The sequence below is a fragment of the Hemitrygon akajei genome, chromosome 10 (assembly GCF_048418815.1).
Source record: "Hemitrygon akajei chromosome 10, sHemAka1.3, whole genome shotgun sequence".
Taxonomy (NCBI): domain Eukaryota; kingdom Metazoa; phylum Chordata; class Chondrichthyes; order Myliobatiformes; family Dasyatidae; genus Hemitrygon; species Hemitrygon akajei.
The window spans coordinates 131,592,110-131,608,933 of record NC_133133.1 but is presented as its reverse complement, the minus strand read 5'-3'; the positions used below and the strand labels follow the sequence as shown (position 1 = coordinate 131,608,933).

At 39.8% G+C, this 16,824-nt stretch overlaps 1 protein-coding gene across 2 annotated transcripts in view; it reads right to left on the bottom strand.

Moving 5' to 3' along the window:
* Positions 1–16,824, bottom strand: part of LOC140734679 (UPF0606 protein KIAA1549-like) — a 269,781-nt gene that overhangs the window by 123,508 nt on the left and 129,449 nt on the right. For both annotated transcript variants that reach the window (XM_073058967.1, XM_073058968.1), the window contains exon 3: positions 14,973–15,064. In XM_073058967.1, the coding sequence (XP_072915068.1) occupies positions 14,973–15,064 (92 nt within the window). The remainder of the gene's footprint in view (positions 1–14,972; positions 15,065–16,824) is intronic.

Genomic DNA, 16,824 nt, shown 5'->3' with positions numbered 1-16,824 from the left:
ACTATGCTGAATGGATGGATGGGATCCTTAATAATACAAAGGGCCCTGTGGACACAGCGTTCTTGATAAATATCATCAAAGGATGGCAGGGAGATCCCTATGATCCTCTCAGCTATTCTCACAGTCCTTTGTAGGGACTTGAGGTCCGATGCTCGACTGCTCCCATACCAGTAATACCAGATGGGGATGCAACTTGTCAGGATGCTCAATGGTGTTCTTGTAAAATAAAATGCAGTTAAAATTGTGGGGGGGGGGGGGGGGGGAGGAGGAGGAAGAAGCCTTGCTTGCCTCAATCTTCTAAGGAAGTGAGGGTGCTGCTGCACCTTCTCTTTCAGTGAGGTGATATTAAGGGACCAGGTCATCTGTGATGTGAACTCCCAAGAACCTGGTGCACTCAATTCTCTCTTCAGAGGAAACATACATTCTTGCAGAGGAGGATGGTTTGTCTGCATCTTCCTGAAGTCCACAATGATTTCCTTGGTTTTCTCCACAACTGTCGCTCCACTTCCTCTCAATACTCCATCTCATCATCATTCTTGATAAGACCAATCACTATTGTATCATCTGTAAACTTGATGACATGGTTTGAGTTGGATCCTGTGACACAGTCATGTGTCAGCAGTGTGACCAGCAGTAAGCTGAGCACAGAGCCTTGGGGAGCGCTAGCGCTCAGTGCAAGACAAGAGATGTTGCTGCCCACATAGACTGACTGTGGCCTTACTGGTAAGAAGTCCAGCATCCAATTTAGAGGGAGATATTGAGACCCAGCAAGGACAGCTTTCCCACCAGTTTCTGGGATATGATGGCATTGAACGCCGAACTGAAGTCTATAAACAGCAGTCTGGTATAAGAGACCCGATTTTCCACGTGGGACAAGGCAGAAGCTATTGCACCATCGGTGGATCAATTTGAGCGATAAGTGAACTGGATGGGATCCAATGTAGCTGGGAGAAAGGCGTTTAATGTGCTCCATGACCAGCTGCTCAAAGCATTTCATAATGGCTGATGTTAATACCACTGGATGACAGTCTCTTAGGTAGGTTACTGTCGCTTTCTTTGGCACTGGAATGATGGTTGCCACCTTGAAAACCAAGGGGGAAATGGATTGTTCCAGAAAGATGTTGAATACATCCGTCAGCTGGGCTGCACAGTCTTTCAGAACCCGACTTGGTATATTATCAGGTCCTGCAGTTTTACATGTGTTGACTCCAGCCAGGACCTTCCTCACCTCAGCTTGAATCAGATAGAGTGTCTGCTCCCCTGGGGTGATAGAGTGCCTTCTTCGCTAGCTCTTCATTCTGTACATCAAACTGGCCATGGAAAACATTCAGTCTCTCAAGGAGTGAAGCATCCTGGTCACTGACACACAGGGTAGAGTTATAGTCTGTAAACCTCTGAATTCTCTGCCACATGTGCCTCGTGTCTCTGGTATCACCGAAGTGGCTGGAAATTCTCTGCAACATTTTCCCTGAACATTTTCCAGTGTGTATTATCAAAGCAGTCTTGCAGTGCAGAGACTGCACCCTCAGGCCAAGTTTCCACCACCTTTAGAACTGGTTTGACCAGCTTGATCACTGATTTGTATGCTTGAATTAACATTACAGATAAGTGACCAGAGAGTCCAATGTGGGGCTGAGTGGCTGCTTTACATACAAGTGGTATGGTAATATAAACCAGGTATATAAACATAGCCTCTGGTAGTGAAACCAGCATGTTGGTGGAATTTAGGTAGGACTGTCTTTAGGCTGATTCTTTCACAGGAGCATCCAAGATATTGGAGGTTTATAATCCACATCTGCGAGTCAAAGATCCTGTAACAACCTAGCCCCGCTGCATCACATCGCCTTCTGATAATAAAGACTCATAGACAAACCGTGCAAGACACAAGTACTCTGTATCTCAGCAGTGACCTTTTGGCAGAGGTAGCCATCAATGATAAATGTCATGATCACCTTCAATGTAGCAACACAGAATGAAGGAAAAATATATCTGAAACTTTAGGCACGTGAACTGACAAAACTCACAGTCTACTTTTATTTATATCTGCAACTTGGACTGCCTATACTAGGTATCTCAAGACACTGGAAAAACAAGACGACCTTCACAAAATCCTCCTAATTTACTAACATGATAAGCTAGCTCAATGTCAATGTAATCTTCCAAGCAAACATTCCCACCAGGCCCTCAATTCAATGCAGTTAGCTACATGTCCTTCAAGTATCTGACAAAAAAAACTCCAAAAACTGAGTACTGGGCAATTCTTGGCACTATACCTTAGGGATAATATTTTGGCTTTGATTACAGCTTAGATTTACCTCAATGGTATCTGGATTTGAGGACAGCCAACACAAAATAGGGTTGTAGTCATTGAAGTTAAAGACTTCAACTGAGTAGTTAAAGACTCAGAATCAGAATCAGGCTTATCTGATCTTAGAGGGAATTCAGCCAGCTGGTGGCACAGTGACATGAGCGCCAGACTCCGGAATGAAGGCTCTCGAGTTCAAATCCAGTCGGGCCGCTCCTGGGCATACTTTCCATCCGTGCCAGTTTGAGTGTGGCGTCGTAAAATAAAAACTGCGCTGTGAGAAGGACTTGGGGGACCACTCAGAATCTTTCCTCCAAGACAACCACTTTGAAAAAAGTGGTCGCTGAGGCTCTGGCAGAGTATGGCACACAAAAAAGAGAGGTAATTCAACTAAGATTCAGTGGACGAAATTCAGCACAGAGATTAGGAGTTCTTTATTTTAGAAGAGATCTGTCCAAGAGCGTAGAGATTTCCTTGAGCCTCGCAGTACACGTTCTTTTGCATCTTCTATCTGATGGAGGGGGAGGGAAGAGAAGAAAGAATGACCAGAGTGGGGGGGGGGGGGTGTTTGATTATAACAGGCACTTTCTTGAAGCAGCGGGGAATACAGACAATGTCAGTAGAGGAGAGACTGATATGTGTGATAGACTGGGCCATTTTCACAACTTTCTCCAATTTGTTGTAGTCTTGGGCAGAGCAGTTGCCATTACAAGCTGTGATGAAAAAGCACCTGTATAAGTTGTTTTCCGTAATGCACCTGTAAAATTACAGTCAATGAGATACAGCATGGAAACAGACCCGTAAATCCATCGCATTCACCAGCCAATTTTAACACTAATTGTATTCTGACCCATTTTATTCTCATGTGCTCAATAACCACCCGCTTACCACAGACTGACTGACTTATAGAGCAACTTATAGTGACTGACCCATGTTGAAGGAAACTGGAGCAGCCTGAGGACATACACACAGTCGCGGGGAGAATATGCAAATTCCGAACACAGACAGCACTGGATGTGACTGAATTTACATCACTGTGTCACCCATTTTCTCCCTCCCTCTTTTCTAGCATTTGCTACTTTCCAATCTACAGATACTATTATAGAATCAAGGAAACTTCGAAAATCTTTGAAAACTTCATGGGCCATACTATCAGGTCCAAGAGATTTAATCAGATTTGCTGCTTCAATATGGAGAGAGTCACTCTTATTATGTTCACAGTTCCTCACAAGTACAACAGGTTCTTTTAAAATGTGTCTTAAATACAGCACATTTTATGTAAAGTCACGGATTATTTGTTCAATTTCTCTGCATTTCCACATTAACAAGAAAATAAGAAACAGGAGGTAAAGTAGGCCATTGATTTGCTTGAATATTCCTGAGCAATTCCTCTGGTTTCACCAAAATATCCAAAAATCTATAGATCAGGCTTAACAATATTCAACATGCTATCCACTGCATGGAGATTTCAAATATATTCAATCCTCAGAGAAAAGATCTCCTTTTCATCTTTATCCAAACAGTGCAGTTTCTGCTACTGAGACAAAGCTCCCCAGCTCTAAACCCTCCAATCTAGAGAAAACTGTCTCACCAATAACCCTGTCAGTGCCATAAAAATGTCAAGAAGTTGGAAAGACATGCCTCTACCAGGCATCTATGATACAGATATTTAAGTCCCTAAGAAAGTCAATTTAAATGATGATATGAGCACTTAAAGAAGATTACATATTACATGGAGATAAATAGGAATCACTGATTAATAGTTCCATTGATTGCTTTGTGAAGCTAGAAGTACATTCCCACTCCTCCTGCCTGAAAGGATATCCTAAGAAGAACATTTAAACACATCTTTCTGCACTTTTTCTAAGGAATTATCAAAAGAATGAAAAGGGGTCTATATTGTGATAGACACAAGTAATCTTTTAGCATTTTCTGTTTTAATTTCAAATTTCCAGCATATACAGTTTCTTGCTCACTGATTACAGAGTAAAACACCAACTAGTCAAACGACCAGCATTCATATCAGTCTTAGAAAAGTAAATAGAGCTGATTCAGTTAATACATCATAAGGAAGAGAATGAAAGCCAGCTGAAAGGCAGCTGTCCAGTAGCTGTGACCACATGAATTCACAAGGAAAAAAAAGAGTACACCTTATATGGAAGAACCTCTAATTATGTGGAAAGCCAACTACTGATGAGAAAAGATCTGTCAATTTATCATGAAAACACAGAGGAATGATGGAAAAAGAGATCAGAACAGCCATACCATGGAAAAGGGCATAATGCAAAGGCACATGAAATACCTAAACGATACCATTGCTTAGAGTGGAATATATCAATTCCTAAGATGTACCAATTCCTAGAGAAATTAAATTCACACCACCACCCAGATTAGTAGGTGAGAAGCAAACTCACCAAAAATATAAAAAGTAGAAATTGGTATGGGAGGGCAGGACATGTCATACCACTCAGGTTACACCAAAAGGTTTTCCGCAATCTTGAAAGAAGATGGAAGAAGGTTACCTACAAAAACTCTTGAAGTGAAGCAAAGTCATATGCAGGAGCTAACATTCCACAATTATCAACAAGTTACATCAAAGAGACCTGCTAAAGGGAGAATAGTCTTGTGTCCTGTGTTATAAGAATAGCTACCGTGGTTCTGAGAAGATGTGGACAATTGAAGTTAATTTTACTAAACAAGCAGATAAAGAAAACAAAAAAATGACAGTAACGTGCTGATTATAAAAGGAGCAAAACAGACTTTATTCAAGTGTATCCAAAATCCTTTGATGTTATGATTATTTTGAAAATTGGTCCGTGAATTCAGTGATTCACTCTCATGTAACGTACTAAAGAAAGCTTCAACAGGGATTGAGATGGAACAAGTGGTATAATGGCAAAAATCAAAGTCAAACAACTAGGTGAACACTGCTCAGGGAGAAACCTAATGCGCAGTAAGGATATGCCTAAACACAAAAAGACTTGAATATGGGTGACTAAGAGAGACTATTAACAAAATCCAACACTGGATAAAAGCATGTCACGCTTGGAGAAGTCAAGATTTTTGGGAAACCTTAGAAACATGTACCAGAAACATGTAATGAAGTATGAAGTTTAATGAAAAATCTCCATTTTCAGCAATTACCACTGCCCTTGACAGTAGAAGTTCCAATATATATCCAACGTTGGTGGTGTTTCAGTAGTAAATACTGTAGATGATATTTACAGAGGATGAAATATAGCAGTATGCAAAGGAAATGACATCCAGATTTATGGAGTGTATGGCAAAACCCACAACTGTTATCTCCATAAGATAATGCAAAAACCTGATACACTGGATGCAAAAGAAATACACCAGAAAGGAAAATAACGCCTGTCCTTAGAATAATTTCTGCAGACAAGTCAAAAATCATGCCAAGTCGAGAAAAAAAAATCACATCTAACACTGAATTGAAAATATGAAAGGATAAGAGGAAAGATTTTGGAGGTTGAGGTGAGGGTTGTTCCAATAAATATTTTCATTTCCTCCTTTGTTAGATCAGAAGGTAAAGCTGAAAGAACTAATATCAGATGCTCACAATCCCATGAAATTATGTTTTAATAAGGAGGTGGTGTACACCAAAACAAGCCTGTAACATTACACTAAATGAAACAAAAACAATCAATAACATTTAGATTTTCTGTTAAGGCCTACCTTAGTACAAGCTCATAGCACTTCTATTCAAATAATGCAGAAACAAGTGCATAAATAAAAAAAAGAGCAATGCTAACATTAATAAAATAGGGATGTGAGATTCTGCATCTCAAAGAAGATGATCACTGGCCCTGAAGAAAATCTGCTTAAACTTTACAGGCCCTTTGTGAAAATGCACCAGGAATACTGTGTAGTTTTGCTCCCCTCACTTAAGACATACTACAGAGGAAGTACATATTGGTTCCAAGTATAATGAGCGTACTGTATGCATAATGAATGAGAAGTAATACCATAAGAAATAGGACCAGAACTAGGCTATTCAGCCCATTAAATCTACTCTGGCATTCCATCATGCCTGAGTTATTATCCTTCTCGCCCATACTAATCAAGAGTATATCAACCTCAATCAAGAATCTAATGATTACTTAAAGATCACTACTAATCCCTCCACAATCTTTATCTATAGAACCCTAGGGTGTAGTCCTTCTGGTCCAGGTAATTTATCTACCTTCAGACCATTCAGCATCCCAAGCATCTTCTCCTTATTATTAGAAATTACACTCACATCAGCCCCCTAACACTCTAGAACAGAGGTGTTGAACTCAATTGCACATGGGGCCAAAACTCAAAGCACACTTTAGGTCGCGGGCCGAACAGGATAAACATTTATTGAACATAAATATGAATAAAAACAGACAGGAATATTATTCCAGAAAAAATAAACTAAAACTTTAAATAACTTAAATATTTTGCTCTCCATAAAAATATCTCCTGTCAGTATTATACAAGTTAGAAATATGAGCATGCTGCAAAGAAACCCTGAAAATATAAATAAAATTTGTGCTTTTCAGCAAAAGTTAAAACAACAACAAATCAAAACACTCAGTTTTCTTTGCTCTTATGCCGTTTTGTCAGAGCTGGATGCTTGGCATCTTTTCTTGGCAATAAGTTCGTTTAGGTTTGGTGTAAGGTTCTGTGTTGTGGAGATTCTCAGGATGGACTGCAGGTGTTCATCAGTGAGACAACTCCTGTGTGATGTTTTGTTAATCTTCATCACTGAGAAAAGCTTCTCACACAGATATGTGCTACCAAACATGCACAAGGTTCGAGCTGCATGTAGACGGAGCTGAGGTATTGCTTCAGGAATGGAGCGAATAAACTGTACGGGCCCTGCAGTGTCGTACTTTGCCTTTAGTGTCCCATTACACTGCAGCTCTATCAGCTCCATCTGAATCTGTACAGGTGCAGTTTCCACATCGACAGCAAATGGGTTGCGAAGCAGCTCGAAATTAATTTTTTGTGCTTCAAAGTCACCAAAGCGCCATGCGAACTCAGTGCGAAGTGCGCTCAGTTTATCAGCAAAGTGCGCATTTGGGAACATCATTGCACCGACCTAGTTCAACATTACTTGGCAACAGGGAAAATGAGGCAAGTTGCACTGGTGCATTTGTGTCTCCCATAAGAGCAGCTTCACTTGAAATGCCTTCACTGCACCATACATGTCAGTGATCATGCGGTCACGTCCCTGGAGCTGAAGGTTTAAGACGCTGAGATGTGTTGTTATGTCAGCCACACTAGCTCCACAAATAAGACACACGAGTTTACCGGCAATGTCAGTAAACATATACTCATCGGTTTTGAAAGACTCTTTTTTTCAGAATCAACTTTTCTCTTCGCCATTGTTAGGGGTTAGCTTTGACTTCAGAATAGCGTTGTATACAGCAACAGACGCTTGATGCGGGAATGTTCTCGGGTAGCCTATCGGCAGCTGTTGCGCTACATTATGGGATATGTAGTTTGTGTGTTATCAGCGCTTCATATCGCCGGGCCATTAATAATTAAAATAATAGATCTATCTAAAATGATCTCGCGGGCCGGATATAATTGTACGCCGGGCCGGATATGGCCCGCGGGCCTTGTGTTTGACACCTATGCTCTAGAACTTCTGGCAGACTGTTAGTGACTTCCACAGTGAAGAACGATGCAAAATAGTTAAGTTCATCAACCATTTCTTTGTCCCCCATTACTACCTGCCCAGTGTCCTTTTCCAACAGACTGATACCCATTCTTACCTCTCTTTTATTCTTCATATAACTGAAAAAAAAACTTCTGGTATCCTGTTATTTTACTGTCTAGCTTTCCTCCACATCTCATCTTTTCTCTCCTTATGGATTTTTTTAGTTGCCTTCAGTTGGGTTTTAAAGGCTTCCCAATAATCTAACTTTCTATTAATTTTTGCTATATTACATGCCCTCTCTTTTGCTTTTATGTTGCCTTTGACTTCCTTGGTCAGCCATGGTTGCCTCATCCTTCCTTTAGGATACTTCATCTTTGATCAATCCCTTCTGAGTTGCCCCCAGAAACTCTGGCCATTGCTGCTGTGCCATAATCCCTAACAGCGTCCCCTTCCAATCAACTTCTGCCAGCTCCTCTTTCATGCCCATGTAATTCCCTTTACTTCACTGGAATACTTCTGACTTTATCCTTTTCCTCTCAAACTGCAGGATGAGTTATATCATATTATGATCATATTATGGGTCCCTTTACCTTAGGTTCGTTCCCTAACCAAATTTGGTTCATTACACAACAAGCAATCCAGAATTGCCTTTTCCCTGGTGGGCTCAATCACAAGCTGCCCTAAAAAGCCATCTCATAGGCATTCTACAAATTCCCTCTCCTGGGATACAGTACCAATCTGATTTTCCCAAATATACCTGCATATATTGGGAATATTGAAATCCTCCATGACTATAGTAACATTGCCCTTTTCTTTCACCTATTACAATTTGTAGCCCATCATCCTGGCAACTGAAAAAACTCCAATCAGGATCTTTTTATCCTTGTAGTTTCTTAACTCTACCCACAAGAGTTCTACACATTCTGATTATCTTCTATAAGGATTTTATTTTATTTTTTTTAAACCAACAGAAACACCCCATCCACTCTGCCTTCCTGTCTGTCCTTTCAATACAATGTGTATCCTTGAATGTTAAGCTCCCAACTATGATTTTCTTTCAGCCATGACTCAGCGATGCCTACTAAATCATACCCGCAAATCTCTAATTGCACTACAAGAACATATCTCATTCCGTATAATGTGTTCATTCAAATATACTAACTCCAGTCCTGTATTCATCACCCTTTTCAATTTTTGCCCCCTTGTTACAATTCAACTCAGCCCACTGACTGCAATTTTGCCCAATCATCTGCCTGTCCTTCCTCACAGTCTCACCACACACTGCATATACTTGTATACTAACAGCCCCATCTTCACCCCTATCACTCCAGTTCCCATCTCCCTGCCAAATTAGTTTAAATCCTCCCTAGCAGCTCTAGCAAACTCACCCACAAGGATATTGGTTCCCCTGGGGTTCAGGTGTAACCTGCATTTTTTGTACAGGTCATATCCCCCGAGGACATCCCAATGATACAGAAATTTGAAACCCTGCACCCTGAACCAGTTCCTCAGCCACATATTCATCTGCTAAATTATTCTATTCTCACTCTCACTGGCATGTGGCACAGGTAGCAATCCACAGATTACTACCCTGGAGGTCCTGCTTTTCAGCTTTCTACATTATCTACCAATATCCTCTCTTCAGGATCTCCTCCCTTCTATTCATGTCATTAGTACCAATATGTATCATAACTTCTGGCTGTTGACCCTCCTCTTTTAGAATGCTGTAGACCCAATCTGAGACATCCCTGATCCAGACATCTGAGAAGCAAAAAAACCATCTGGTGTCTTTTTCACATCCACAGAACCTCCTACCTGCTCCTCTAACTATGGAATCTCCTATCACGACTGCACTCTTTTTCCATCCACTTCCATTCTGAGCCAGTGCCCTGGCCTCTGCAGCTTCCTCCTGTAGGTTGTCCCCAAAGTATTCAAAGTGATATACTTATTATTGAGGTAAACTGCTGCAGATTAATACTGCACTGTCTATTCCCTTTCTTGTTCCTAACAGTCAGCCATGTAACTGTCTCCTGCAACTTAGGGATGACTACCTCCCTGTAGCTACTCTCTCTCATCTCATCATTCTCCCATATGAACTGAAGATCAATGAACTGCAGCTCCAGTTCCTTAACACTGTCTCTAAGGAGCTACCAGTTTGATTCACTTCATACAGATTAGTTACCAGGGAGACCGATGGTCTCTCACAGCCCCACATCTGAGTTCTCAAAGTGTGAAATATATTGCCTAGCTTAGAAGACCAAGAAGTCATCAAGACACAAAATTCTTAAAGGACTAGAATACCTACATGCAGGTGGTATCCAGGACTAATATGCCATTTGGAATAAAAGGTAGTCCATTTAAGATAGTGTTATGAATGTGAAGCAACTCTGAGGGGCCGAAGGGTACAAAGTCGTCCCCTCCTTTTTGAGAATCGCAAGATAGCTATTAATTCGGGTCTGGGACCCAGGAAATGAGAGAGAGAGACACGCAGAATCCACAAGGTTTGGAATGTGTCCTAGCCTCAGCGGAACGGAACCATTGATAATGGCCATTGTCTCTTAGAGAAGGAATTGTGCATTGAGTACTGTACTATTCATTGAAACCCCTCAGGGGACAACCAGAGTGGTCTGGTTGAGGGATTGCATCATCCCAACCTGATTGACATCTGAGACCCCGTGAGTAAGGATAAAAGAGGGTCTGGGGAACAACCCCTTTAGACGCACCAGGAGAAACGCTAGAAATCCCATGATAGCGTTTTATAGCGAAGGCCGGTGAGAGCTCGTGTGCGTCCTCCCTTGCCAGGGTGGCGGGCTCATCACGGAAGAACAGTTTAGCTAAAGGAGAGGCCACAAGTGAACGGCCACAACAACGAGACTCCTGACGGATCGAAATCATAAAAGGAAAGCCTGCAAGTTTTTCTCCAAATCTCTCTCTCTTGCCAACCATTGCAACACAGCGGTCCCCAACGGCTGCAGCCTGCATGAACTGAGTGAACTTTATATTTCTATCGGACAATACATTATCCCCTAGACAACGATAGAGCTTATTTCTTATTGATTAGTATTATACCTGCACTTTCAGATTTAGTATTGACGACGTATATTCTCTGTATATTTGCATTGATATTATTTTTTGTGCATTTTTACTAATAAATACTGTTAAAAATAGTATCATCAGACTTCAACGGACGTCTCCATCTTTGCTGGTAAGTGACCTAGTTACGGGGTTCGTAACAATAGGAATAAGGAAATGTGCCTTTACCAGGAGGTGGGTAATATTTTGGAATTCTCTACCCTGGAGGACATTGGAGGCTCAGTCATTTTGTTCACTCAAAACCAAAATCTGTAAGTTTCTGAATATAAGAAACAATGGATATGGTGATAGTACTGAAAAGGGACAAACTTGAAAATTAACCATGATCTCAATGAACATTTACATCTGCTTCTGCGCACTGCACACTACTTTGTAGTTCTAGTAACCGAGATTCAACCTTGACCTCTGTTCTTGACTATGTGGAGTTTGTGCATTCACCCTGTGATTATGGGTGCAAGGAGTATCAATCCAAAAGATACATGACCTCTTGGGTCATGATTAATGACAACTGAGCTACATCAGCTGCATACTGTATTGAACCATAAAGATAAACACATGTATAAGGTTGGCAGGTTAATTGACCACTGTAAATTTTCAATGAGAATCAGATAATGATGGAATCTGGAGGCAGTGGGTGAGGGAGTTGACAGAAACGAAGGAGTTGAAATTGCCTGTAAAAATACGGAAAAATGGGGATTGCTCTCCAAATTGGCATGAATTAACAGGCTAAAATGTTTCCCTTCAATACTAATATTGTCTTAAACTGTATAAGTCTGTGTCTGATATTGACCTAACCATCATGTATTCTCTTTAAACACTCATCCCAGACCTCCTCTGTCAGTTCTATACCCAATTCATCCACCCATGCCTGTTTAACACCTGCAGTATTCACCCGAGCTCCATTATGTAGGATCTGATAAAAATAGGATATGGCACTACAAGTAACCGGATCAAATTTATTTATTGCCTCCAGGGACTCATGTTAGTCTAAAACTTCAAAATTAGGTATATATTTCCTAACATAATCTCGAATTTGTAAATATCTAAAAAAACTAAATGCAGGGATATTGTAAACTGCTTGTAACTGCGCAAATGAGGCAAAGTTTCCATTAATATATAGGTCACCTACACTACAGATGCTACTCTGTTTACAGGACGAAAAAACAGAATCATTCAGGCCAGGCAAAAAGGAATGATTGTCACAAATCAGAGTGTCAATACAAGTCTTTGGGGCCTTAATGTGTAGTTGAATCTGCTTCCAAATTCTTATAGTGCTGCCGACCACAAAGCTGTTACTAAAATGTGACTTATTGACTGCAGTGGGGCTATTAAGGACAGCTGGTAAGGAAGTCTTCTTACAAAGCACTCGCTCTATGAGTAACCATGCTGGACACGAGTCTGAGGTAGAGGGTGGTCCTTTTTTCCACCATGCAAGAATGAATAGGTGGGCAGCCCAGTAATACATTTTAACGTCCAATAGGGCAAAACCTCCTGCTTCCTTGGGCTTTGACAAGTGTTTTTTAGTAAGTCTAATGGCATTATAATTCCAAATAAAGGGTATAATAATTGAATCCAATTGCTAAAAATATGACAGAGGAATAAAACATGGAATTGACTGGAAAAGATGAAGAAATCATGGCAGTACAATCATCTTGATTGTGTTAACCCTCCCCACCAAAGAAATTGGAAGGGTTTTCCAAAAGTCAATATTGCGTTTAACCTGTTCAACTTTGTTTCACCAATTCACTTGCAAAAGGTCATCTGGGTTTTTTGTAATAGACACACCAAGATAGATAAAATTATCATAAGTTATTTTAAAGGGAATAGATTGTAAATACTCTGTATTAACCACTGTAGCAACTAGCATTAGTTCACTCTTATCCCAATTAATAGAGAAACCTTACTAATTAACCTTAATAGAGAAGCATTACTTCATATTGGTAATGAAATATAACAATGAAATAGTATGCTTATATAAATTATTTGCTAACTGCAAAAACAATCTATAGAGCCCACAAAGCTGCAAAATTGCTCTCAATTTAGCTATGATTTTTACTTTGTAAAGTAGATTATGCAAAGAAATGGTGATAGCAAGTCGCCTATCTCAATGTGGCTACAGGAGAAGCACAAGAGATCCAGATGTGAAAATAACACTGACTAGTAAATTTGAACAAGCTGTGCCAAAAATGGATCAGAAGTAAAACCAATACTTCCTCAGCACATTATTCATGAGTGGAATGAAAAGGAGAGACAAACAAGACGTTACTGGTCAATCAAAAAAATTTTCAGTGGAAGCTGGTGTTAAAGTGGCTGGATCTGGAATCATCATACCAAAAAAGATGAAAGGAAATTACTCCAAAAGTTACATATCTGATGTATCCTTGCCTAAGTTGTTGTATATTTGATTAACTGATAAAAGATCTAGTATGTAGTGAATGCTGTAAACACAGAATGCACTAGAAGCAAAGATAGCTACAAGATACCACCTGGAATGTGGCAGAGATTGGGAATCAATACATGCATATACAATCAAAGTCATCACATCATTGTAGACAAGTATAATACGCTCCCATTCATTAGAGGAATTAAAGATTTAGAGCTGCATGATTACCACAGCAGTTTCAATCATGTTTGCAAGATAACTGCATAATAAGGGATTCCTGAGAAACCTATAAGTGACAATTTATCTTGAGAGTCTGCAGAGTGACATAGCTTCAACACTAGTCCTGACGAAGGGTCTCAGCCCGAAACGTCAACAGTGCTTCTCCTATAGATGCTGCCTGGCCTGCTGTGTTCCACCAGCATTTTGTGTGTGTTGTTGTTCAACACTAGTATTTCTTTCCCACATGCAGAAGATGACATGGTTTCAAGTAAAAATCCAAATGGTCAGAAGCATCCTTATGAACTGCAGATAAATGAAGGAAGTTCCAAATGGTATATGTCATTCCATACTACTTCTTAAGTTTGTCAGGAAATTGCCAGCCAAGCTACAGAATTCAGAAAGTACAGCAGAATATTTCCAGGCTAAATCTACCCTTCAGAAGAACAAGTAATAATAAGTTCATAACTATCAATAGAAAAAAGGAAGTTAACACTATGATAATTGTATTAAATCATCACTCAGGTTGTTGAGAAGACACAGGACATGTCTACATGATAGAGTCATGAAGACACATAACTCAATTAAAGCTACCAATAATGTTGATGCTCCAAGGACATACATAATCCAGAGCAAGACAAGCCAGCAAATGAAATGGAATAGGATCTTTGGCTGATACTGGAACTGACAAAGCAGAGAGTAGCAATAGCAGTACAATACCACCAACATCAAGTATAACTTCTATGACAGGAGAGACAGGCACCACAACACCAACATAATACTGCAGCTCATCTCACAAGGAGTCTATTTTCAAGTCATGAAATGCAGGCACAACATTCTGACTTTAGTATTAGCATAAATCAAGTTTTAAGAAATAGTAAAAAGAGTTTAAGTTCAAGTTTTTTAAATGGACATTATTAGAATAAAAAGGAAAGTTGCATTATTGGAATAATAAAATTTTATATTAACAACAATTAGCCAGGTATCTAGCACAAGTGTACCATAAACATTTAAGATATCATTTTACCCACTGACACTCTACATCTTCTGTAGAAATCACACAATGTAGCCCTCAGTGGAATATAGCCCACAACTTTAAAATAAACAATGCATAACCAACAAATTTGGAAAGTCACTGGGAAATACCTTGGGGATCAAACAGACAAAATTAAAATAACATTGACTCACACTGTGACAATGAGAAACAAACTTCAATAATAAATAATTAACTATATTCAATATAATTCAAACAATGGACCTGAACTAAAAACTTGCAAACCATCACATCCAAATCCCTGGGTCAAGACCAGATATGCAGTGAATACCTGAAGTTCCACATCCTGTTTGAAAAGCTGGCTCAGTACATCCTTTAATGGTGTAAGCACATCCTGAAGTGATGTCACTTTGTCAGAGAGCACTGTGGAAGAAAATATATGTGCCATTACTTTCTTTCCACTTCTGAATATTGCTTTTGAGATGTACATTATGTAGCAATGTTCGGGGCTAATGACCTTTACAATTCTATTCTGTCTATGGCTTCTGAAGTGAGAGGGAGATTATAGAAAGGACATACAAATTCATGCATTTGAATTATTTGACACATCAATTTAACAATGTTTTATTAATAGATGCTTCGTAAAACACTATTTCTCCCCAAATAACTCTTGACTCATTTATTTGAGATGGTTAATATAAAGCAATATAACAGCATTTTAGATTATAGGAAACTATAAAATCTGATTTGGTGGCATAATAGTTGCAATACAGGATTAGAAAAGATTTGGACTAATGAGCTGAGATGCGATGTTTGCTGCAGTCAGTTTAAAGTTCAAAGTAAATGTTACTGTCAGAGTACATTTATGTCACCACATACAGTACCTATAAAAAGTATTCACCCTCTGGAAGTGTTCATGTTTTATCGTTTTACAACATTGAATCACAGTGGATTTAATCTGGCTTTTTAGATTTTCATGACAAAGTGAAAACAAATTGGTCTAAATTTATTGCAATTATTAAACATAAAATAATTGACTGGATAATTACTCACCCCCTTCAAGTCTGTATTTAGTAAATGCATCTTTGGCAGCAATTATAGCCTTGAGTCTGTGTGGATAGGTTTCTATCAGCTTTGCACATCTGGGCACTGCAATATTTCCCCATTCTTCTTTTCAAAACTGCTGAAGCCCTGTCAGGTTGCATGGGAATAGTGAGTGAACAGCCCTTTTCAAGTTCATCCATTCTCAACTGGATTGAGGACTAGACTCTGACTTGGCCACTCCAGGACATTAACTTTGTTGTTTTTAAGCCATTCCTGTATAGTTTTGATTTATGCTTGGGGTCATTGTCTTGCTAGAAAACAAATATTCTCCCAAGTCACAGTTCTCTTGAAGACTGCATCAGGTTTTCCTTCAGGATTTCCCTGTATTTTGCTGCATTTTACCCCCTACCTTCACAAGCCTTCCAGGACTTGCTGCAGTAAAGCTTCACATTGGGGATGGCGTGCTTTTGATGAAGTGTGGCATTTGGCTTACGTCAAACATTGTGTTTAGTCTGATGGCCAGAAAGCTCAATTTTGGTCCTCCTGCTAACTTCAGTCTCTTACATCCCTTCTGGCAAACTCTAGCCGAGATTTCATGTGAGTTTTTTTTCCAACAGTGACTTTCTCTTTGCCACTCTCCCATAAAGCTGCAACTGGTGAAGCACCCGGGTAACAGCTGTTGTATGTGCAGTCTTTCCCATCTCAGACACTGAGGCTTGAAACTCCTCCAGAACTGTCCTAGGTCTCTTGGTAGCCTCCCTCACTAGTCTCCTTCTTGCACCGTCACTCAATTCTTGAGGACATCCTGCTCTAGGCATATTTACAGCTGTGGCATATTCTTTCCATTTCTTGATAATTGACTTAACTGTACTGCAAGGGATATTCAGTGACTTGGAAATATTCTTGCATCCATCTCCTGACTTGTGCTTTCAGTATCTTTTCGCAGAGTTGCCTGGAGTGTTCATTTGTCTTCTTGGTGTAGTTTTTGCCAGGATACTGACTCACCAGCAGTTGTTCCTTCCAGATACAGGTGTATTTTTACTATGATCAATTGAAACACTTTGACTGCACACTGTAATCTCCATTTAACTAATTATGTGACTTCTATAACCAATTTGCTACATCAGTAATGATTTGGT